General features: G+C 36.6%; 3 protein-coding genes across 3 annotated transcripts; 2 read left to right on the top strand and 1 right to left on the bottom strand.

Annotated features, from left to right (window-relative positions):
- Positions 1–2,598: 2,598 nt before the first annotated feature.
- LOC306853705 (protein SPMIP2-like) lies at positions 2,599–5,296 on the top strand. The gene is made up of 5 exons (XM_079391313.1): positions 2,599–2,802; positions 2,917–3,143; positions 3,987–4,036; positions 4,194–4,308; positions 4,455–5,296. Exons 1-5 carry the CDS (start codon positions 2,721–2,723, stop codon positions 4,455–4,457), a joined length of 477 nt encoding a protein of 158 aa, XP_079247439.1. The 5' UTR covers positions 2,599–2,720; the 3' UTR covers positions 4,458–5,296.
- Positions 5,297–6,764: 1,468 nt separating this feature from the next.
- LOC306853704 (peptidyl-prolyl cis-trans isomerase D-like) lies at positions 6,765–13,958 on the top strand. The gene is made up of 10 exons (XM_079391312.1): positions 6,765–7,122; positions 7,772–7,912; positions 9,910–10,016; positions 10,413–10,601; positions 10,971–11,093; positions 11,867–11,973; positions 12,265–12,409; positions 12,712–12,798; positions 13,316–13,358; positions 13,454–13,958. Exons 1-10 carry the CDS (start codon positions 7,038–7,040, stop codon positions 13,540–13,542), a joined length of 1,116 nt encoding a protein of 371 aa, XP_079247438.1. The 5' UTR covers positions 6,765–7,037; the 3' UTR covers positions 13,543–13,958.
- Positions 13,833–22,894, bottom strand: LOC306853703 (electron transfer flavoprotein-ubiquinone oxidoreductase, mitochondrial-like). The gene is made up of 13 exons (XM_079391311.1): positions 22,692–22,894; positions 21,961–22,107; positions 19,949–20,178; positions 19,623–19,704; positions 19,311–19,429; positions 18,506–18,583; positions 18,068–18,214; positions 17,710–17,850; positions 16,412–16,555; positions 16,160–16,328; positions 15,864–16,046; positions 14,701–14,922; positions 13,833–14,534 (listed from the first exon to the last, which is right to left on the bottom strand). The coding sequence occupies exons 1-13, from the start codon at positions 22,720–22,722 to the stop codon at positions 14,371–14,373; spliced, it is 1,857 nt and encodes a 618-aa protein (XP_079247437.1). The 5' UTR covers positions 22,723–22,894; the 3' UTR covers positions 13,833–14,370.
- Positions 22,895–24,365: the final 1,471 nt, after the last annotated feature.

The raw sequence follows: 24,365 nt of genomic DNA, 5'->3' as shown, positions 1-24,365 counted from the left end.
CTGAAGACGGCAGTGCAAGCTCTGAGTCATACAGTTATAACAATACACACATTTTCTGGCAGGTATGGGGAAAGACAATGATAATCCAAAAATGTAATGTATATTTTCTTGTTATATTACATCAATGTAAATCCATCTGTTACTTATTAAAAATGAAGCTTATGGCCACTGTCATGTTTATCTGTATTTATGATTGATATGATAAGAGGTAATCTTCATAATATATTCATAATAAAGCCTTTTCATATTAAATGTAGCTTTCTCTTTAATGTAGCAGGTTTTACACAGAGGGAAAAAATGAAATTAAACAGGTCATGAATGTTCATTAAATCAATCTAAAAAAACAAAATAGGGCCTTGAAAAACTCAGTAAGTAAACCTTATAATATGACAGTTCCATGATGACGGAATTTATTTTTATATCAACAAAAGCACTGTTTGAATATCAAATATTCTGTTGATGTGCTTTGAAAAGTAGTTTCCTTCATGGATATGGTTTCCTTCTACAAACAGTCTTTGCATTAAACAGTTAACATCAAATCTTACATAACATTTCTGCATTAGATGCTGATATCCAAAGCTATTTTATTGCATTGAAAGTATACATTTTATCAGCTCATGCATTCAAACCCATATTTATTTGTTTGTGTATTTTTGCATTTTATTTATTTGTGTATTATGTTTATTTGTTTTTATTGTTTGCTTATAGATTTAGACACTATAATTTAAATATACTGTGAAGTCCTTCATTTATTTCTTTTTCAATCAATCAGTCTTTTGTCTGCTTGTTTATTTCTTTGTAGGCTATTTATTTAGGCTATTACCAATTGTATTTTAATTTATTTATCACTGATGTCAATAAGAAAACTACAGGCTACATCAGGGGCCCGTTTCAGAAAGGAGGTTAAGTGAAAACTCTTGAGTATGTTAACCCTGAAATGAGGGAAACTTAGCGAAGTTTAAATACCTTATTCATTCATTCACGCTGCAAAACTGATTTTCTTACAAAACTGAGTATTTTTGTCTTATTTCAAATACAAATATAAAAAAATTCTTAATATGCATCTTATATGAAAAATGGTCTATATTTAGTCTTTTTTTCTGGGGGATTTTCCTTTTAAGTGCCTTTTACATAAAACAAGTAAAATTGTCCGCCATAGGGTAAGATAAATAATCTTAATGCAAACGGAAACAAGAATACTTTTAATTTCTTACCCTATTGGAAGATAATTAGCAAAAAAGAAAAATGCACTTTAAAACATCGGAGATGCAGAGCACATTATAGGTCCGCTGTATGCAGATTCTAAGGAAAGTGTGCATCCCTCTCACACTCATTCTGAGAATTTTTTCCTGGGCACAAATCCGTCAAAGAGGGGTTTCACAGGACTGTAAGTCAGTGGTATAAAAATTGGTTTAAATGAGGCTGATCTGATAAATGATGTTCACTTGATAACATCTTTCTGTGCCGGAAGTAACCCAATAATCCAAATTTCCTTCAGGACTTCCAGTGTGGAAGCTTGGATGCATTGGTGACAAGCATATCCCCACCATCGCCCCTTCTGAAAATTAAACTGATTACTTTATGGAATGGAAGGATGCCAGATGGAAGGGTAGTACAAGCCGTAACCACCACCACAGCTGTTAAATAAACAAATTCTTCAAAAAAATTTTTGGTCATCTTTATTTCCTAATACAAAAGCAAAAATTATTCTTTTTACTTTAGGATTTTTAGAAATCTTCCAATACTTGACCATCTCCTCTTCATCTGTCAGTAGGTGCAGGTTCTCCCCCCTTTTTGGGAGCCTCTGCCTTCTTGTCAGTAGTTAATTTTATTACTGTAATTAAGAAATGTAACTTGGATTAGAGAATATTTAATTATGTGAAAAGAGTGTTAGACTATGTGGGAAAAGCTGCAGCGCATTGAAATAGACATTGAATGATATTTAATGTCAAATGTTTGTAAAGTCATTCAGCCCACACCCATGAACCTTTCATGTTTAAAGCTTTAACTTACCTTGATTGAATTGTGTTTTTATACTTCATTTTTAGCTGCTGCCACGTTTTTGTTTATTTTTTTGTCTTTTTCCGGGGTTTTTTTTTGTGGCCATGGGATACCATTAAAATGAATATTAGTTCAATAATTTACAGTTTTCACCTGATATTATAAAAGTTAAGTTATTGGCAGTTATTAAGAATTAAAGATACGCATTGACGGAAGTACGCGCGCTGACATCTTTTTGGCGGGAGCTGTTGCCATGGTGAATCGTAATTTCGGCGCTCCGCTGATCATGACTTTTCATAGTCATGGTGCACACGCTTAACTCAGAGTCAACCTACTTAGAGTTGAGTAAACTAACTCAGTTCAGCTGTTTCGTAACCGAAAACTCAAGAGTTTCCCTTCTCAGAGTAATAAGTCAACTCTGAGTTCAAGTTTAAACTCAGAGTTGGTTGAACCTCCTTATTGAAACAGGCCCCTGATGTATTGTATCAAATGTACTAAATAAATTCCGTGTTGACTGACTTTAGTTTAATAAATAATCCATATAAATATCAAAATAAAACCCGACTAAACACTGCTTCCGTGGAGACCTGCCGCTCCATGGCAACGGCGCGTGACCTCCTGCCCAGGGCTTGTTTTACAGTCACTGAGATGCGCTTACTGATATTTCAAAGATCTGGCAACAGTTTTAAGACCGAGGTAGCTTAAACAAAGTCAAGGTGATGAACAGAGTACAAGACACTACAGCTTCTCAAGCAGACGGGGAAACTCAGAGCTCGTCTGGACAGAGAATACTGTTCACTGGTAACGTTACGCATTTATGAACGTTTCTGGAACTAACATCTTAGTAGGACACTTTATTTAATCATTAGTAAGTTTACGAATGTGAATCAAGCGATCTTTTATGGTGCTATCTAGGTCCAGACGGCATTGGAGATTTCCGTCCCAGGTTGGACTATTTCCGGCGCAGCATCGGAATCGGCCCGTTATCTCCGGATGCCTCGAGTGATCTCAACTACCTCTTCAGGTCTGCACCAGACGCGACCCCGCCGTTACCGAAACACTGCTATGTCGGAGAAGTGGGCTGGGGTCTGCAGTACTCCACTGCACTCAACAGGCCAACTGTCAACAACAAACAATATCAGGTTATTATATAGGCGATATGTTTACCTACAACTTATTTTGGTCAAAAAATACGTCAAGGGACACATATACACATAAACAATTGTCACTGTGTTCAATAAATTCTAACGTTATATATGGAGAGTGAATATGTTCATTTTTGTAGCCAATATGTGTACGTATACAGACTTTCAAAAATAAACCCATGTGATATATTGGTGTAAAAAGTGAAACAGCTAACCACATTTTTGCTAATTAGCTATAGGCCTATTTGTAGACATAAATATAAATAAACAATACCTTTCAAAGTTTTGGGATCAGTAAATTGTATCACATTTGCCAAAGGATCACATGACCAGAGCTGGGTAGATTACTTTACAAACTAATCCGTAACTGATTACAAATTACAGTTAGTAATGTAATCCATTACATTACACATTTTAAATAATGTAATCAGACTACTTTTTAAATACTTTTGACCTAACTCGTTTATCACATTGATTTAAATCTTGTACCATATTGATAGGAAAATACAAAGAGTAAGATCATGTATTCATCGTTATTCATTGTTATTAACAACATGAAGTGCATTAAACATGACATAACCAGGGTTCGTAAAGGAACTGCAGGAGGTTTGTAAGTTTAATTAAAAGCTCATCATTAATTAAATAATAAAAAAGTAAACTTAAAATAAATCTTTATAAAACAACTTACTAAAAAAATCTAATATTTTATTTGTTTACCCCCGTGTCATGTGTAGGTTATTTTAGAAAGGAACATTTAAAAGATGAAAAGAGGAATTAGGGAGCATCAATAAATTATGCATGTGTCTGAATTATGAAATACTTTTTTTTCTTTTGTATCAGCTTGACAGATTTCAATCAGCCGTGCAGGACGAAGTGACTCACAGCCCATGGTGAGCTACCAGTAACCAGGGAGGGAAGGGTTAGATTACCTCCAGCTCCCCCTGTTACTCTAGATGGTGATGTGTTTCACTGGCAGGAAATGGGTAGAGTGGATGGAGAGGAAGCTTTTGTCCTCTAGTAATCAATAATTCAACACTCTGCATGCAGGCAGAATCAGTCCCAGTTTCAGGACAAACAACCGACCTGTGGGAAGCTTGCTTGGAACCACAGTGCATATGATACCTACAGCGAGGACGACAACAAACAGTTCCCGCTTAACCAGGTGAGATATAAACAAATGATACACACTCTGAACCCTGTATAACCTCAATGCTTGATTGTTATATTAAGAATAAACTGGAATTCTGTGTCTGATCAGTGTGTAATCCTGTATACTTCACTCAATATTCTCTCATTGTTCTTCTGCAGTAAAAACAGTCAATGCATATTGAGAAAGCACAACCAGACTGCATTCCTTTTTCACGGATCAGCTCTGAAAATATAAGCTGACTGAATTCTTCTTGAATGTTGGCTTGTGATCATTGAACAATTTATTATCCATATAACATTTTGTAAATTCTTATAAAACCACATTAAATGCATTTTTTTGCTGTACTGTTCATTTCTTGGTTCATTTGCCTCCGTGTTATCAACTGGAAAAAAAGAGGGTTATAATACATTTAATTAATATGTTTGTGGGTAGTATACAGAATATTTAGTCCCAAATGAATGCAGACTTTAGAGAAAAAAGTACAGAAACAAAGCAGTTTTGTGCATTCACTTTGCTGTTTACCTCGTATCTCTATGGTTTAAATAGTCAGGAGCTCGTAAAGTCTCAATAACATACAGATCAAATCCTCTTAACAAGGGTCACTGTAGATTCAGACAGTCGATAGGAACTAGAAAGCAATAATCCTGCAGCTAAAAGAGGTTTATATGTGATCCCGTCTCTATCAGTGGTCAATCCCAGTTAATAATAGTACACACCCCACTCCAGCCGTTTCCAGTATCTTGAGACGAACCTTGTTCAACTGCAATTCTCACTTTTTCATTACATTTTTGAGAGTATGGTTTGACCTCTAAAGTATTTTTTTTCAATGATTAGGTATAATATTGTATTATTGTCTTTGAGCAAAATGGGTCTTTTCTAATGAAAAAAATAAAAATGTGTTAATTCGGAAAATAGCAGACCATTGATTACTTCGTAATTGTATTAAATTAAAATGATGTCTATTAAAGCACAGTGCAGGTTGCAACAGTAGGTTCAAACTATTTATTTTGTTGTGCTATGGTTATTTAATTTTAAAAAAAAATGCATAGGATCTCAGTGATGCTAAAATGAAGTTAACATGATTGTGAAAGGAAATATGAGCACAATTATACTGTGCTTTTGATCTCAAAGGAGGTGAAATATGGAAAGTATCTTGCCTGATTTTGTTCCCATAAATATTTGACTATAAATCGCTGTAAAGTCTTATATGTCACCCTTAACCACAAAACCAGTCATAAGTAGCACAGGTATATTTGTAGAAATAGTCAACAATACATTGTATGGGTCAAAATTATCGATTTTTCTTTTATGCCAAAAATCATAGGATATCAAGGAAAGATCATGTTATGAAGATATTTTGTAAATTTCCTACCGTAAATATGTCAAAACTTAATTTTTGATTAGTAATATGCATTGCTAAGAACTTCATTTAGACAACCTTTAATGTGATTTTTTTGCACCCTCAGATTACAAATTTTCAAATAGTTTTATCTCGGCGAGATATTGTCCTATCCTAATATTAGTTATTCAGCTTTCAGATGATGTATAAGTATCAATTTAAAAAAAACTGACCCTTTTGACTGGTTGTGTGGTCCAGGGTCACATATTCTCCTGAGAACTCCCCAAAAAAAGCTTTGTATTTTTTCATGTCATTACATTGTTTAGAGCATAAAAAAGAAAATTGAAAAATAACATTTTTGAAAAATTATATTTTATTCATATTTCATTCTGTGTCATCTGTAGAGGACACTAGGACTAAGTTTTTCTAAAAAATAAAATGGCATGAATAGACATCAAAAAGGCAAAAACAATGGGATTTTCTTTTTAAATCACCAGGCAATTTTTAGGTTTCAGGATTTTTTTATACTAAACTTTGTTTAAGGATGACTCTCCACTATGTTATAAAATATATAACAAAATAATTTGATATACCATTTTGTTTATTATGTCATTTCCATAATCTGGTTTTCCCATTAAACAGTGTATCTATACACTGTATCTAATTTGCATATTAATGAGTTGCTGTTGGGACAGCATGTTGAAAAAAGAATTGTCATAATGGGAGTAATAATTGGCCAGATTTTCATAATAATATCTAATATTTCATAAGAAAATGTATGTATAATTAATTTTCCTATTCAATTTTTATGTCTCCCAAAATGCATAATAAACATACTTTTAGTCCCGGTGTCCTGTACAGTGGACATGTATGAAATTATGTCCTGTTTCATAAAAGGAAGTCATATTTGAATTTGAAAACCCATAACATTTTCCTGAGATGTTGCTTTATGACAAACAATTTGAAAATTATTCAGATTTAAATGACAATTACAAAATATAATCATATTTCCATAAGGATGGTAAATTGTCCACTAAATTAAATTTTGCCATCTTTAAAGACCTAGGAGAGGGAGTGGTCATGGTGAAACTTCCAAACATTTAGTATCTCTAGAAAGCCCTGAATGTGCTCTGTACAGGACATCCACGCTTACCGTGACATGTGAGGTCTCAGAGAAAATAGAATGTCCACTACAGAGGCAAAAACTCTATAGCTGGGTCTCGGGAGGATATAGGAGATATATTTTGTGCAGCGGATCCGTGTACTAGACTCCAGAGCAGTAGAGGGCGCTACACGCTCACCTATGCTTCAGTCACAACTTTACTGGTGATTTCCTTTTACAGAATATTCCAGTGACCCGTCCATTCAGACTAGAATCCTTTTCCATTCAAAATCAAAGAAAATGTCAAACCCGACTCCTGTAGCCAAGCCTGGAAACGCAGACAACCCTCGGGTATTCTTTGACATAGATATCGGTGATGAAAGAGGTCAGGATCTTTTATAATTCTTTAGAAAGGCTTTTTCTGAATGACTGCATGCTGCTGTGTTCTGCCACACGCCTGTATCTGCACAGAAGACATCTGTATCTGCACTGATATAACTATTTAGAAAAGCAGTGTTTATTGAGTGTGTGCGAGTCACTGTTGTGCAGTAACGTTACATTTGATGTCCCATTCTTCGAGATTGAAATCATAGTTTAATTTATTATAACTGAGTCTACATAGGGGTGATTTTTATTCTTTGTTTAACATGAGAAATATTACAGGTGTTACTTCATTTCACATATTTCAGCAATATTTCCTACAAAAATATTTCTTTGCCAGTAGTAGTAGTAGTAGTAGTATTAAATAACAAAAATACAAACTACAAAAAGGCAATAAATAAGAGAAACGATGACAGCAGTGCACATTTCTACTCTTCTGTTACAGTAACTCCTTTGGAAATTAAACAGTAGACTTTATAAGATTGTATTACATAAAGCTGACTCAATATGGTCAGATTGGCATATCAAATTATGTACAAAAAAGGCAACAGGGATTGAAATAAAATGTAAAAAAATATGTAATATCTCATGCATAACTAAAGATCAGTGAAACAATCAGATGATTCATTCCTGCTGTTTTTATCTCTTTGCAGCTGGCCGTATAGTGTTTGAGCTTTTTGCTGATGTGGTCCCTAAAACAGCAGAGAATTTCCATGCTCTTTGTACCGGCGAGAAAGGGATCGGTAAAAGCACCGGAAAACCGCTGCACTTCAAGGGCTGTCCATTCCACCGCAGTGAGTGTCCTGACCTCCCTTTTCCATGGAGACGCATGTAATGATCTAATTCACACAATCATGGAAAAACCTGGAGAAATCTGGCAATTGTCATTTCTAGGCCTGGAAAATCTATGGAAATTACTATAGAATATATACTTTCTTTCTCTGTAATGCCAAGCTCTAAACTTTTTCATTTTATTTCATGCTTGCTTGAGTATAATTTGTAAAAGTACAATGTTTTTTTTTTATTATTATTATTAGACACTTACAGTGGGTACGTAAAGTATTCAGACCCCCTTAAATTTTTCACTCTTTGTTATATTGCATTTGCTAAAATCATTTAAGTTCATTTTTTTTCCTCATTAATGTACACACAGCACCCCATATTGACAGAAAAACACAGAATTGTTGACATTTTTGCAGATTTATTAAAAAAGAAAAACTGAAATATCACATGGTCCTAAGTATTCAGACCCTTTGCTGTGACACTCATATATTTAACTCAAGTGCTGTCCATTTCTTCGGATCATCCTTGAGATGATTCTACACCTTCATTTGAGTCCAGTTGTGTTTGATTATACTGACTGGACTTGATTAGGAAAGCCACACACCTGTCTATATAAGACCTTACAGCTCACAGTGCATGTCAGAGCAAATGAGAATCATGAGGTCAAAGGAACTGCCTGAAGAGCTCAGAGACAGAATTGTGGCAAGGCACAGATTACAAAAAAAATTCTGCTGCACTTAAGGTTCCTAAGAGCACAGTGGCCTCCATAATCCTTAAATGGAAGACGTTTGGGACGACCAGAACCCTTCTTAGAGCTGACCGTCCGCCCAAACTGAGCTATCGGGGGAGAAGAGCCTTGGTGAGAGAGGTAAAGAAGAACCCAAAGATCACTGTGGCTGAGCTCCAGAGATGCAGTCGGGAGATGGGAGAAAGTTGTAGAAAGTCAACCATCACTGCAGCCCTCCACCAGTTGGGGCTTTATGGCAGAGTGGCCCGACGGAAGCCTCTCCTCAGTGCAAGACGCATGAAAGCCTGCATGGAGTTTGCTAAAAAAAACACCTGAAGATTCTCTGGTCTGATGAGACCAAGATAGAACTTTTTGGCCTTAATTCTAAGCGGTATGTGTGGAGAAAACCAGGCACTGCTCATCACCTGTCCAATACAGTCCCAACAGTGAAGCATGGTGGTGGCAGCAGCATCATGCTGTGGGGGTGTTTTTCAGCTGCAGGGACAGGACGACTGGTTGCAATCGAGGGAAAGATGAATGCGGCCAAGTACAGGGATATCCTGGACGAAAACCTTCTCCAGAGTGCTCAGGACCTCAGACTGGGCCGAAGGTTTACCTTCCAACAAGACAATGACCCTAAGCACACAGCTAAAATAACGAAGGAGTGGCTTCACAACAGCTCCCTGACTGTTCTTGAATGGCCCAGCCAGAGCCCTGACTTAAACCCAATTGAGCATCTCTGGAGAGACCTAAAAATGGCTGTCCACCAACGCTTACCATCCAACCTGACAGAACTGGAGAGGATCTGCAAGGAGGAATGGCAGAGGATCCCCAAATCCTGGTGTGAAAAACTCGTTGCATCTTTCCCAAAAAGACTCATGGCTGTATTAGATCAAAAGGGTGCTTCTACTAAATACTGAGCAAAGGGTCTGAATACTTAGGACCATGTGATATTTCAGTTTTTCTTTTTTAATAAATCTGCAAAAATGTCAACAATTCTGTGTTTTTCTGTCAATATGGGGTGCTGTGTGTACATTAATGAGGAAAAAAAAAATGAACCTAAATGATTTTAGCAAATGGCTGCAATATAACAAAGAGTGAAAAATTTAAGGGGGTCTAAATACTTTCCGTACCCACTGCATATATCAAGTATAATCATTTAAAACTATAACAGGTGGCACCTGACATACAACTGGAAATCCACTGTAAAACATTTAATCAAAATCTCGTTCAGTAATCATTGATATGTAATCATTTCTATTTATTTTTTTACCCCTCAAGTCATCAAGAAATTTATGGTCCAGGGTGGAGATTTTTCTAATCAGAATGGAACCGGAGGAGAGAGCATCTATGGGGACAAGTTTGAGGATGAAAACTTTTATTACAAGGTACCACAGAGCTGCTTTGCTATAAAGGGTATTCCACCCTAAAATAAGATGACATTTTGTTCCTTTAGCACAAAAGTAATTAACGCTTCTCTTGAAATTGTAGAAATCATGATAAGATTTTGGTCACACCATCCCTCCCTAACGGATGTCAAACATATTCACTAACAAACTTTTAGTTAATTTTTCCATTAATTAATCAAAGCCATCAGTCTGTGTAATTGCTACGAGATTAAATAAACCAAATACAGCACTTGATCTATCTCCCTGAGGCATCCACTAATTTCCTGGTGTCTGCTCTGAGGAAAAAATGAGACGCAGATAAAGCTTCTGTTTTTCTTGTTAAATGAAGTGGTGCTTTATTAATCCAGTGGTCTATCACTCTGGTTTCCCCCCCAGCATGACAGAGAGGGGCTGCTCAGCATGGCGAATTCTGGTCCCAACACAAATGGCTCACAGTTTTTCATAACCATGGTTCCCACACCGCACCTGGACGGCAAACATGTTGTCTTTGGCCAGGTGCTGAAGGGAATAGGGGTGGTGAAAATGCTGGAGGGCATGGAAACAAAGGACGACAATCCCGTGAAGGTGACCATGTTAAAAACACGCGTACATCTTTTACTTCAATGCATCATGGCATTGCAACAACAGCTTTCATGCTTGGAACTATAAAGCGACAGAGATCTTAACTGGTCCTGAAGGACAGCTATTTCTGAGATCCTTCTTTTACAGGCATTTAGTCACCCTAATCAAGATTAAACAGTCATGAAATTTAGTCTGTCACATGTTCTGCACAGGTGAACTAGCTAAGTGTGATTAATTAATGTTTTGAAAGAAGACATTGTGTGTGACCATTTTTCTCTTCAGTAAGGAAATTAAGTATTTTCCTTATTCCAGTGAGCAACTGAATATGTAGATTGATTGTTACCGTCATCTCTCTCTCTCTCTCTCTCTCAGCCTTGCATCATTTCTGAATGTGGAGAACATAAAGCAGGTGATGACTGGGGCATCGCGCCTAATGACGGCTCAGGAGACACATACCCAGACTTCCCTGAGGACTCTGACATGGACTTTAAAGATGTCATTATATTTCTGCATTTTCACTTGCATATACACTATATATATCACCTGCTCTATAAACTCCAGAATCACTTTAACTTAGAAACTCATTTTGAGTTTATGCACTAGGAAGGAAAATAGGAAAGCCTAAGCTTTCTAAGAATACTTATATTTTGGCAGGGGTTTTGGAGCATAAATATAGGTCAAGTAAAAATACATATATTTAAATATGTAACAGAATTCATGTGTGTATGTATATGTGACCCTGGACCACAAAACCAGTCTTAAGTAGCACAGGTATATTTGTAGCAATAGCCAAAAACACATTGTAGGGTCAAAATTATTGGTTTTTATTTTATGTCAAAAATCATTAGGACATTAAGTAAAGATCATGTACCGTGAAGATATTTTGTAAATTTCCTACTGTAAATATATCAAAACTTAATTTTTGATTACTAATATGCATTGCTAAGAACTTCATTTGACAAATTTAAAGGTGATTTTCTCAATATTTAGATTTTTTGCTCAGATTCCAGATTTTCAAATAGTTGTATCTCGGCCAAATAATGTCCTACCATACATCAATGGAAAGGTTATTTATTCAGCTTTCAGATGATGTATACATCTCAATTTCGAAAAATTTATATAGAATATATATAGAATTTATATTGATAGATCAATGTATAAACTTGTCAGCCATTAAAAAAAAGCATTAGATTCTGCACTATGATAGCTGAAATGTGATTTGCCTGATAAAAATGTAAAAAAGACTTTATTCGATGTTCTCTTTATAGACAAACAAAGTCTTGTCTGTGGTAGAGGATCTGAAAAACATCGGGAATAACTTCTTCAAGGCTCAGAACTGGCAGTCGGCCATCGAAAAATATTCAAAAGCTCTCAGGTGAACATTTGTCTAGTCTGCCATTAAGCTCCATTATTGCATTACGCTTGCACTGTGACATTAAGGAGACAGCTTTTCACACTTGATTTCAATTTGTCAAACATTTTTAACCATGCTGTTATAGCTGAGGTTTCTTTCCTCAAAATGCCTTATGTCATGATGATATTTCTGTAAGTACCTGTGAAAGATTTCTAACGGTGTAATCTAACGTGAGTGTTGTTGGAAAACACTATGACTGCAACATGTCTGTATGCATCACTGTAACCCAGCAAAGGTTATTTTGGTCCACAGGTATCTAGAGACATGTGGCAGCACCTTAGATGATGGTAGTTCCCAAAAAAAGCTGGAGCCTACGGCCCTGAGCTGCATTCTCAACACGGCCGCCTGCAAACTCAAACTGAAACTCTGGCAGGAAGCGATCGAGTGCTGTGATGAGGTAACATGGGACCTTCTGACATTGAGCCGACTGAATAGTGTCCAGTTGCATCTGGGTTACAGGATATAAGAAGCAAAGGGCCTTGATGATTTATAATGACGTACCTCAGCTATTCACCGCTCTTGAAATAACCTTGTCACGGCCATTTATAGATCACCAGATACACTTTCTCTCTATTTAGGGAACAGTTTAAATGGATTAGGATTTCTTGAAATGGCCTGTAAAAGTGTATTTTCTCCTTGTTTGCGGGGTGATTTTGATGTTTTATGGATTATAACATAGTTTGTTTTTTTTTTCCTCAGGCCCTGGAGCTTAACCAGACAAATACTAAAGCGTTGTTCAGGAGAGCTCAGGCCTGGCAGGGACTTAAAGAATTCAACATGGCCATGGTACCAACATTACATGGACAGAAATACACATTCATCTCACTCTAAATCAGTGGTTCCCAAACTTTTTCAGTCAAACAAACAGTGCAGCCCACCTGAGACCTCAAATATCTGAAATGTACCTAAACAATTGCTCGTGGTTTTTGCACATACTGTAGCTAATCAGCCTAAAGATAACTGTTAATTCAACATTTTTAATTCAGCCACAAATAGTTCGAGAACCACTGCACTAAATGCTTCAAAAAAGGATGCATTATGAATAATCATTTACAACGATTATTAATCGTTACAATAATTGTTTCCTGTTATTCAGGAAAACTATTTAATTCATTAGTAAACTGCATATTCTCTAGGTCTGAGGGCTTTGCTTTTGTCAGAGATAATCACTCCAATTACTGAATGCAGAAAAAGAAAATGTTAAAAGTATAAATGAATCAGTCTTACATAAAAGAAAATTGCTCCAATTTAGATGACAGTTTATTTCTTAACAGCACTCATCTTTTCTGTTTTTAAACCGCAGATTGATCTGAAGAAAGCACAGGAGTTTGCACCAGATGACAAAGGTTAAACATCTCTTTACAAATCCTGAATTTGGTTTGAAAAAATCTTTTATGATTTGTGAATAATTTATTTAACATTTCCCTTTCTCTGGTTTCAGCGATTGGAAATGAAATGCTGAAAGTGAAGCAGCAAGTGAAGGAAGAGAAAGAGAAGGAAAAGAAGATTTATGCCAAAATGTTTGCGTAACGGAAACTGCAGTGACCTCACTCCACATCGACCTACCTGCATATTTACATTGCACTCGTGTCTTAGTGTTTAGTCTAACGCTGGGGAAAAAAGCCCTTGGAGTCTTTCATTTAGGATAAATATGAAATGTCCAGTTTGGAAAGAGATTTCATTTCGTCTACTGTTATAAAACGATTTGTCTGTGAGTGAATGAAAAAAAGTTTGTGCATTTTTAGTAAGCTGATCTAAAGATGTCTTGTATTGATTACTGTCCAAGAAAGAATAAGCAAATAATATTGTTTGTTTCTGAGTTCATTTAGCAAATGGTGGCTAAAAAAAGCTAACTTTGTTTTTTTTCTTTTGATGAAATGAGTCAGAATCAGAGTCTGATTCAGTCCTGTCAGTTGTGTGAAATAAAACAATTGATATTTTCAGGGATTTTTGTGTTTGTAGTTCTACAAAACATACCAACAGAATGGAATAATTAATTTATTTCTACCAGTTACAGCTACCAACTTTGACAATATATACAAAACATGTTGATCATGGTGAGTTAAAACATCCACTGGTTGTTAATCCAACATGATCCTTTGCCTTTTGACACATTCCTTTGACGGATGTTGTATACAAAATTCTTTCAAATGTTACAATTTGATCAAACCTGAAATATACAAAGCCACTTTATGTAATTACACTTCAAGCTCATATCAGCCATGATATGAGGACTTTCTGTTCCTTAGGCACATCAGAAGGACTCAAGTCTTTAAAATTTTAGCCCTGAAAGTTAAGTAAAACGATTCTGAACTTGTGCGATGTGCCCAATAATAAAAACGATATGCAATACTGAAATCACATGCCGTTGTAGGCTGGTCCTCCACTGCCCTCGGGCACAACCCAGTTGATGTTCTGGCTGGGGTCTTTGATATCACAGGTCTTACAGTGGACGCAGTTCTGTGCGTTGATCTGTAATCTCATGCCATCACCCGTCTCCAGAGGAACATACTCGTATACACCTGTGGGACAGCAGGGACAAAATGTCTAAACACTAGCAGCTTGTTCACCAGATGTTTTCATCAGCCTCAGCATGATAAGCTTGTTGATCTTGTATTATCAGGTGCAACTAAAAGGTTGAGTCTCTATTCCTAAATGCAGCAGAAACACAGAGCATTAATTACATACCAGCAGGACAGAACCTCTGCTCAGGGCCGTCGTAAATCCCAAGGTTTTGGGCCACGGGAACATTGTCATCTTTCAGCGTCAGATGGGGAGGCTGGTCATGCTCATGATTGGTCCCGCTCAAGGCTACAGATGACAACAGATCAAAGCTGATCTTCCCATCGGGCTTCGGATACTCGATGGGTGTACATTCCTTAGCCGGCTTCAGCTGAGCAGAGTCTAGACCTACAGTAAATTCATTTGTTTACCATTAGAAATAAAATACAAATCAATTGTAACAGATGTCAGGCGCCCACTTCTGTAGTGAACCGAGTAGCAGCCTTGCATAGCAACATGTCTGACTATTAGCATGCAGTCTGACCCACACTGAAGCTAATTCTGTCTAAGAACTGCCTGCTCAGTCAGGAAGGGGCCCTCTGGCAAACCACAGTTAGTTCGTTACATTTAGCAGGTGAATCTGAAATGAGACAAAACTCTGAAATGAATTCAGAAATGGCAACAAAGAATATGCAATTGTGCTCCAGTTACATGTTGTTTACTTGCTACTACGTTGTGTTAAATAGGAATTAGAAAATTTTTACATTTGGACAAAGTAAGGTTTCGGACAATACTTTAACATTTGTTTTTCAACAAAAGTGATTTTGAATTGATAAAGAACAACACAAACTATGAATAATATAGTCTAAAAACTCATGTTGCCTCAGGCATTTCAAATCGTTTGGAAGGAAAAGACTATTTTCATTCATTCACTTAGCATTTGGCAGTATTTATTTTATTTAAAATTTCTGAACACATGCACTTCTAGTTCTTTCTCAGAGTTAATATATGTAATTGTAAATAGTACTTTTCAAACAACACCTTTTTCCCAGCAGATAAAAACTTGCACTTCCAAAAAACCCAATTTGAAACTGATTTCACCCAGCATTTTCCATCTATAGAAGTATCAGAAAGGTCTAAAATTCACTCATTAATGGACATTAATATGACATTAATTCAACTCTTCAATGTATGCCTGTTTCATGTGCTCAATACATATATACCATCTATTAAATAAAATAAATACAAATACACTGCACTGACTTTATAGCTCAGAATGTGCATCTATTTGAAATGAAAAGCATTTGTTATAAACAGGCAAACATTTCATAACGTTTCTTTGTTCTTACCATTATGCTTTAAAGTCCATGGTTCTTTTCCTCTCAAAATCCAGTAGAATATGCCGGTGTACACCATCCCTCCGTAGAGACCAAAATAGCTATGGAAAGATGGTCTGATGTTCCTCACAGAATACAACTCCTTCCAGATCCAGGACTTTTTAAAAGCTTCTTCATATTCAGGAATATAAAGACCTAACAGAGGGGAAAAAGAACACAAAAACATTCTCTGTCTAGTATACCTGGACAACTTTAATATATTACCCAGTGAGTAACAGCTAATTTGCAAAGATGTCTGGGTTGGCTACCTTCTGTTTCTGACTGCAGATTCTCATCTGTGATTTTACCGAAGGCACTCTCGGCCGCTAGCATGCCACTCTTCATGGCTGTGTGTGTGCCTTTGATCTTGGGCACGTTCATGAAGCCTGGACTGCACCCTATCAGCATGCCACCTGGGAACGTCAGTTTAGGAATCGACTGGAGGGGAGATCACAAATGAGAGAAGTTCATCAAGAGAAAACAGAAGAATATATATTGAGAATTTCAAGTTGCTGACATGCCTGAACACCTCCTTCATTGAGGGCTCTGGCTCCATATGCTATCCTGTTGCCACCCTCCAGGGTTGACATTATAGATGGGTGATGTTTCCAACGCTGGAATTCCCTGAACGGGCTCAGATAGGGATTAGTGTAGTCCAAACCTACCTGAGGAGACATACACAAACATATCTGCAGATGACCATAATAGAATAACTGTACTGACTGTTTGCAAAGCTCCACCCTCCTTGCTTACTGTTGCCAGCTAAGATGAACTGTGAAGACTATAATACAATAGTATTTGGCCCAAATACCCTACTAATCCAATGGCTGAGATTGGGAACATTTTTTAAAGCTTATCGGTCTCTTGCTGACCAAAAAATACAGTAATAATTGTGAAATATTATTACAATTTAAAAAAGTTTTTCAATTTAATACATTTTAAAGTATAATTGATTCCTATGATAGCAAAGCTGAATTTTCAGCAGCCATTACTCAAGTCTCAGTGTCACGTGATCCTTCAGAAATCATTCTAATATTGCCGTTTTGGTGGCCGTGTGGAGCTACTTAATATTTTTGTGGAAACCTTGAGACCTTTTTTAGCATTCTTTGATGAATATAAAATTATTTAAAATAGAAGCCTTTTGTAACACTATAATTGTCTTACTGTCATCTTTGCTGAATAAAAGTATTACTTCTTTAAATAAAAAAATAAAATCTTACTGACCCCAGACTTTTGAACCATAATGTATTTTCACACAGCGGATCTCAAAACTGCAATGCCTCTGCTAACAGCTCAGCAAGCAAATGAAATGTATTTAAGGGACAAACAATTCAGAGCAATTGTCAATCAAACGATGCACTGTATCTCCAGACAACTGTGACCAATCAGTACCACTGTGGGCCATGACGACATTGGGTAATAGCCCGTCATCACTGCCGAACTCCTCAAGACGTCTGGAATTGAGACTATTTTCTATGAATCACAAGCATTCCGTGAAATGCCTCTTTCAAAAGTGATTGGGAAAAAAAATGTAATTTTGATATGCTACATTATCAGCAGGATGACTGAATGTCCTCATGACAGACCCTGACCAGAAACTCAACTTCAAAAGTTGAAAGCCTTTTCCCACTTGTTTTAGCTCATGAAAGAACACGATGAATGAGGTCAATAATATCTATATAGATCAAAGCATCCTGACAAAGACATCAATCCAGAACATTCTGCTTTAAGTTTAAGGCTTCAAAGAGGACTTTTGCAAATCCAATGAAACACTTCAATCAGAGTTCCACCCAAAAGGTTCAGGAATAAGATGATTTACAACAAATCCCAGGGCCACCAATGGTTCTCCCTCATTGAGGTGGTACAGGAAGGAGCCTCCGTACGTGTTCCTGTTTAGAGGCCAGCCAACCGAGTGCTCTACCCGTCCTGGGCACCACTTCTTCTCATCAATAACCCAAAGCTAGAAGAAAGCAAGAAGTTTTGTTTTGTTTTGTTTTGTATTCATCAGTTCAGAAAAATTGCATCATGCTTTTAAATGAAAGCAATGACTCCAAACATGAAAATGAACTAGCTGATTTCACTACAAATATTGTCACTTAAATGGAAACAGCGACATCAAACTGAACATAGAAATATTTATGTAAGTTTAAAGCATCAAAGCAAGAGCGGTTTTGTACCTCTTTGAGACCGATAGCGTATGTCTGTGGTTCACAGTTCGTCCTGAGATTGAACTGCTTGTAGAGTTGCTTGGCCAAGTGTCCATGACAGCCTTCACCAAACAACGTGACCTTAGCGTGGAGCTCCATGCCTCTCTCAAACACATCCTGGAGGAGTTCAACTGAGCGTGAAATGTGGTGGTAATAGCACACGAATATTCCATCTGCATAGCAGAATCACTTTACCCACAGTTACCCTTTTATTTTTTTCCCACTGCAATCTTTTGCTGTAGTTCACAAAATCATTTGGCCTTAGTGTGAACATTCAGCAGACTGTTTTAGATTATAATTATTCTTATATAAAAATTAAAAAAAAATCACATAAAATGTATTTTAAATGTTGTATGTGTATTTAGGGCATTTGCATATTCTACACTGGAAGGTATATTGACATAAGACCTTTGGAGAGCCATCTTTAGCAATGCCAACATCATTGGTTGCAATTCCCTTCACACTTCCATCCTCATGAAACAGCACCTGTGTAAAAAGGAAAGAGAGAGAGAGAGAGAAAGAAAAAGACAGGTTGACAAGAGTTGACAAAATTGTCACTAACTTTTTATCTTGACTCACAATAGGAATTCATGTGATGTCATGACCGAAAATTTTTGAGTCTGAAAATTACAACCTCATATCTCATCATGTGACTTTTTTTTACTTTTTACTTCTTTTTTTTTTACTTTTATCTACTGCAACTTACAGAATGCATTATGCATTTCCCTGCCTTTTAACAAATTAACTTTCTTTAGTTGTTTATGATTACTATATATTTTTTTAAATAATTTAATAGAGAATGCATTCACAGAGTGCAATTTCAAGGCAATCTAAGAGGAACTACACAAATGTTTACATCACATACATTTATATGACTTTTAAAAAAATTGTATACATTTCCATGACATTTGTGAAAACTATTTTACAATTCCAATTTTAATATATTTAACATTTATTTCGAAATTTCCCACGACCATGGGAACCCTGCTTACTACAGAAACAGCAGTCCTGAAGTTAAAGAAATTCCAGGTTATAGTGCGCTGATCGTCTCGTGGGGATTTGAACCTACAACCTTTTGGTTACCAATCCAGAACTTTAATAAGTACAGCACATAGCTCACAATACAAATTGCAAGTACAGAAAGAATGTCTAATTAGAATAATGGTTAATTGCATCATTAATGAATGCGTTCAGATAAGGAAGGCATTCTGACCTCAGCTGCTGCATAGCCTGGATACAGCTCCACTCCTAGCTCCTCAGCCTGCTCCCCAAGCCAGCGTACAAAATGCCCCAGACGAACTAGGTAGTTTCCATGGTTATTCATTGGAAGTCCTGTGTTCACAAATTGCATTTAAATGCATCCACGTAACTGAACCAGTCTTAAAAAGCTTTAAATGTTTGTATAGGTTACAAAACCATTCAGAACACTGACACAAGTAGACCGTTTTTTTTCCATTATGTAACTCTCATTGTGTGAAGTTCTATAACTCTCCAAAATGGGCCTTATGCAATAGCAATAACCTACCTGGTAATATTGGAACAGGAATGCGGTATTTTTCTGTCAAAATGGAAAACTTGTCCTCTGTAACTGGAGTGTTCAGTGGAGCCTGTTAGACATGAATCAAAATCAGTGTCATGCCATCAATTGGTTCGAGTGTCAACACAATCAGAAAATTCTTATCAATAACATTAACAATAACATACAGTAAATCAGAATGCCAACATATTTCCCATATTTGTTACAGCTATTTTTGATTATTCAAAATAGGAATATAGTATTTACAATAGTCTGTGTTGTGTGTTAACACATCCTAAGTGGGGTAAAGTATGCATGTGTGCGTTTGTTTGTACCCCTCTCTCCTTCCAGTCTGGAATAAGCTCACTGAGTGCAGTGGGCTCTATACAGGCTCCAGATAACGTGTGAGCTCCGATCTGAGACGCCTTCTCCACCACACAAACCCGCAGCTCCTTCTCATGCTGATTGGCCAGCTGCTTCAGGCGGATGGCTGCTGACAGGCCGGCTGGTCCTCCACCAACAATGACAACGTCTGCCTCATCAGCAAAGCGCTCCATTTCCACCCCTGAACATATGAAAGCAGACGATCACAGCGTCACTGACAATTATCGGAGCCTGTTTTGTGATATAAAAATCACCCAGTGCCGTTATATGCAAAATCTAATTCTGGGTTTTATCTAAAAATACAATGACAATTAGAAGGCAAGGTTCATGAAGTGTCAACTAGGCTACCAATGGCTAATATAATGGGTATTAAAGGATTAGTTCACTTTTAAAAAAACTTTTGCTGATAATTTACTCACCCCCATGTCATCCAAGATGTCCATGTCTTTCTTTCTTCAGTCGAAAAGAAATTAAGGTTTTTGATGAAAACATTTCTCCATACAATGGACTTCATTGGGACCCAAACGGTTCAAGGTCCAAATGACAGTTTAAGTGCAGCTTCAAAGGGCTTTAAACGATACCAGACGATGAATAAGGGTCTTATCTAGCGAAACGATCGGTCATTTCAAAAATAAATAAAAAAGTTTAAGTTTTATAAGCACAAATGCTCGCCTTGCTCTGTTCTGTGATGCGCGTTCGTGACGTCACGTAATACGCAATTACGTGGAAAAGGTCACGGTTGACTTTTCAGACCTTTTTCGGAAGTACCGAGTCAGTAGGCTTTTTAATATTAAAACACCCAGGATACGCACAAATGGGCATTTTAAACGATAAACTGACACAAAGACATTTGAATATGTGTATATGGTCCTCCTTCCGCACATTTGTAAACACTGACTCGGTACTTCCGCCTAAGTCAACCGTGACCTTTTCAACGTCATTGCGTATTACGTGACATCATGAACGCGCATCACAGAACAGAGCAAGGCTTTTTTATTTATTTTTGAAATGACCGATCGTTTCGCTAGATAAGACCCTTATTCATCGTCTGGTATCGTTTAAAGCCCTTTGAAGCTGCACTGAAACTGTCATTTTGACCTTGAACCGTTTGGGTCCCAATGAAGTCCATTTTATGGAGAAATGTTTATATCAAAAACCTTAATTTCTTTTCGACTGAAGAAAGAAAGACATGGACATCTTGGATGACATGGGGGTGAGTAAATTATCAGCAAAAGTTTTTTTTAAAAGTTAACTAATCCTTTAAAGTAGAAATATATAGCATCTAATTTATAGATATTAAATGTAAATCAGAGTCAAATCACTTTCAGCAAACTAATGATTTTCAGTGACAGGCTATATTTAGTCAGACAGGCTATCCTTCAGTTGTTACGTACATCAGTTGAAGATCAGTAAAGTCTTGATAAGCAAATCTTTTACAGTACAAGTTCATAATATTATTTTAAAAAATCAAGTAAATTAAAAACATCTACAATACAACATTTATTTATAAAGCACCTTTCAAAACAATCAAGGTTGACCTAAGTGAAATTCAGAAATTAAACTACAAGAAGTGCAAAACTACAACAACAACAGTTAAAAAAATATATAAAACCAGTGGTCAAAGCAACATTGTATGTCTTTAAAGCATAAGTGAAAACAGAAATAGAGGATGTTAATCTGATATGGAGTGGTATGGTATGTAATATTATAAATATATATATATATAAAATGTATCTGTCACTTATAATATTTACTATAAATACTACATGCTACATGTCACATACACATGGATGATTATTAATTGTTTATATACTACACACAAATACACACACACTCATTCTCTCGTAAATTACCAGATTTTGTTGTAAATAAAATTTCTCTCTGTCATATCCAATCAAAATGTGTTAGCTCTCACCTCTAAAGAGGATAAAGTGATGAAATAACAATGTAGCAAAGAACTGACCTTCCCATCGTGGGTCCTTATTTCTGGGGTACACTGTGTAATGTGTGGTAATTCGTGGCACAGTGGAGGAGGAACTCCGTGTGGAGTACACCTGAGGAGCAACATGCTCCGCTTGAACCGCCTTCAGTGCACCTACACACCTCCGTGCTGCAAAAACAAATAAAAGGCAAAACAATTAGGTCACAGACAAGATCATTCTCGTACATATTAACTTCATAACAGTTTAGCATTACAAACACACTGTGCATATATGTCTATTGTGCATGTAAGTATATCAATAAAGTTGCTCCAAACTTTATATAACAGGATAAGCTGTTACAAAATCCTCCCTTAAGTAAGAGGCCAACTCTTACTCTTCTAAAAGAAGCAAGCAGACTTGTAAGCACTATTTGTTTGCTTACAAAAAAAAACAGTTTAATGTATACATGTAATGCAGGAACGCGTTATTAAGTAAGTGTTGATCTCTCAGACACAAGGACACATACACTGACCTTTACCCTACTTTCCCTGTGACTAAACAGCTGCAGGTTTCTGTTCGGATAAACCTACAGTTAAACGCATAATTCGTGCCATGTCCCGTGTAAACATGGTTAATAACAACTTAGTAGGACAAAATATATATATATATATATATATATATATATATACATATGCTCCCATGTGTGTAGAATCAAAGGTTTACAACGTTTAGTTAGCGTTCTGGCTACATGTCAGTGAAAGTGTGACAGTACCTTGGAGGGAATATCTACAGGCTGGAAACATTGATGGAGCTTAATGTGCGGCTGTGACTCTGGTCAAGTGCTTCCCGTGGTTTTCCAGGTTGAGTGTGGACAAATAAACAGCACTCCGGTTTAACGTCACCCTGTTACAAAATATGTGTCATAACAAACTCAGCGCGTCTGTTGCGCAGCTCAGAATGACGTCAGAAAAACGCGCCGGGGAAAAAAAAAAAAAAAAACCCTGAGAATGACTGCTGATCATAAACTCATCCGTGGTAACGAAGGGTAACAGTCATTCAGTTTGGCTGTTCGGCTGTAGGGGACGCTCTGCAATCTGGGATTAGAGATACAGTACACTAAAATAAATTGAAAGGTTAAAATAATAATAAAAAAAATCGTTAAAATGCTAAACATTTACATTTATGCAACGTGACTTACAAAAGAGAAACAAAGAAATTTGTGAAAGAGTCAACAATATTCGTATTACACCAGAAAAGAAGGCAAGCTACAGAAGATGAGAAATGCACAATTGATAGATAGATAGATAGATAGATAGATAGATAGATAGATAGATAGATAGATAGATAGATAGATAGATAGATAGATAGATAGATAGATAGATAGATAGATAGATAGATAGATAGATAGATAGATTGATTGATTGATTGTATTGGTTAATAGTGTGGGGTGATTCTATACTTCTATACTGCGTATATATGATTATATATAAGGTTGTGGCAGGTTGAACTTCCTCAGCTGGCGAAGGAAGTACAACCTCTGCTGGGCCTTCCTGACAATGGAGTCAATGTGAATATCCCACTTCAGGTCCTGAGAGATGGTGGTGCCCAGGAATCTGAATGACTCCACTGCAGTCACGGTGCTGTTCAAGATGGTGAGTGGGGGGAGTGCAGGGGGTGTTTCTCCTGAAGTCCACGGTCATCTCCACAGTTTTGAGCGTGTTCAGCTCCAGGTTGTTAAGACTGCACCAGACAGCCAGCTCCTTAACCTCCTGTCTAAGAATTTTAAAGTGGACTTCCTTTGCTTTTGGTGCAACTGGAAATTTTGAATAGTTTGTTCTTAACTTCACTTAACTTTTTGTTTTAGCTTCATCCATATAAAAGTATTAAAAGATAGAATTTTTATTTGAAGAAAAAGGATATAATCTTTCCGGATTACAATATTGGGTAAATTTAGGTTAGTAAGAGAAACTTCATTCACCAAAAGCTGAGGAAGACAAGGTTTTACATTGTTTTGAGATATGTTACAAGCCATCTGATTGTGGGATAGCTTTAGTGATGTTATCATACTGTTTTCTGTCATATAAATTAAATTTGGAACAAAAATTTTCTAAAGACATAACTCCAGTATTATCTAATATTTTCATCACAGACCATAATACTTTCTCCCAAACTTAAAAAAAAAAATCATTTTTTTTTTAAATTTCTAAGATCTACCCATAATTATGGAAAGTTGTCAGTCAATGCAGCTCTGTTTCCACTTCATTTAATGTGCAATAGGGTCACCCAATTTGTCTGCCTGTTTCCATGCCGACACAGACTTCATATATGGTCAAGACATTTCCAGTCCAGGTCAGTCACAGTGTGCAGTCACAACTGACATAAAAGCCTTGTGCCTGCTCAGAGGGCATTATATCAATTACGTGGTCTTTGTAGCTGGGCGAATCTC

This window comes from Barbus barbus, assembly GCF_936440315.1.
Source record: "Barbus barbus genome assembly, chromosome: 33".
Taxonomy (NCBI): Eukaryota; Metazoa; Chordata; class Actinopteri; order Cypriniformes; family Cyprinidae; genus Barbus; species Barbus barbus.
The sequence above is the reverse complement of the archived record's forward strand: the minus strand, read 5'-3'. Positions and strand labels throughout refer to the sequence as shown.

What these genes read in the sequence shown, in the direction of transcription:
- LOC306853703 (XM_079391311.1), bottom strand. Translation starts at nt 22,722, where the DNA reads ATGTTTCCAGCCTGTAGATATTCCCTCCAAG. An exon ending in CAGGCTATGCAGCAGCTGAG is followed by an intron (nt 18,584 to 19,310) that starts GTCAGAATGCCT and finishes CTTTTTACACAG; the next exon opens with GTGCTGTTTCATGAGGATGG. An exon ending in GCAGAGGTTCTGTCCTGCTG is followed by an intron (nt 14,535 to 14,700) that starts GTATGTAATTAA and finishes GCTGTCCCACAG; the next exon opens with GTGTATACGAGTATGTTCCT.
- LOC306853705 (XM_079391313.1), top strand. Translation starts at nt 2,721, where the DNA reads ATGAACAGAGTACAAGACACTACAGCTTCTCAAGCAGACGGGGAAACT. An exon ending in ACAGAGAATACTGTTCACTG is followed by an intron (nt 2,803 to 2,916) that starts GTAACGTTACGC and finishes GGTGCTATCTAG; the next exon opens with GTCCAGACGGCATTGGAGAT. An exon ending in GAAGTGACTCACAGCCCATG is followed by an intron (nt 4,037 to 4,193) that starts GTGAGCTACCAG and finishes CTCTGCATGCAG; the next exon opens with GCAGAATCAGTCCCAGTTTC.
- LOC306853704 (XM_079391312.1), top strand. Translation starts at nt 7,038, where the DNA reads ATGTCAAACCCGACTCCTGTAGCCAAGCCTGGAAACGCAGACAACCCT. An exon ending in ATGAAAACTTTTATTACAAG is followed by an intron (nt 10,017 to 10,412) that starts GTACCACAGAGC and finishes TTTCCCCCCCAG; the next exon opens with CATGACAGAGAGGGGCTGCT. An exon ending in AAGAATTCAACATGGCCATG is followed by an intron (nt 12,799 to 13,315) that starts GTACCAACATTA and finishes TTTAAACCGCAG; the next exon opens with ATTGATCTGAAGAAAGCACA.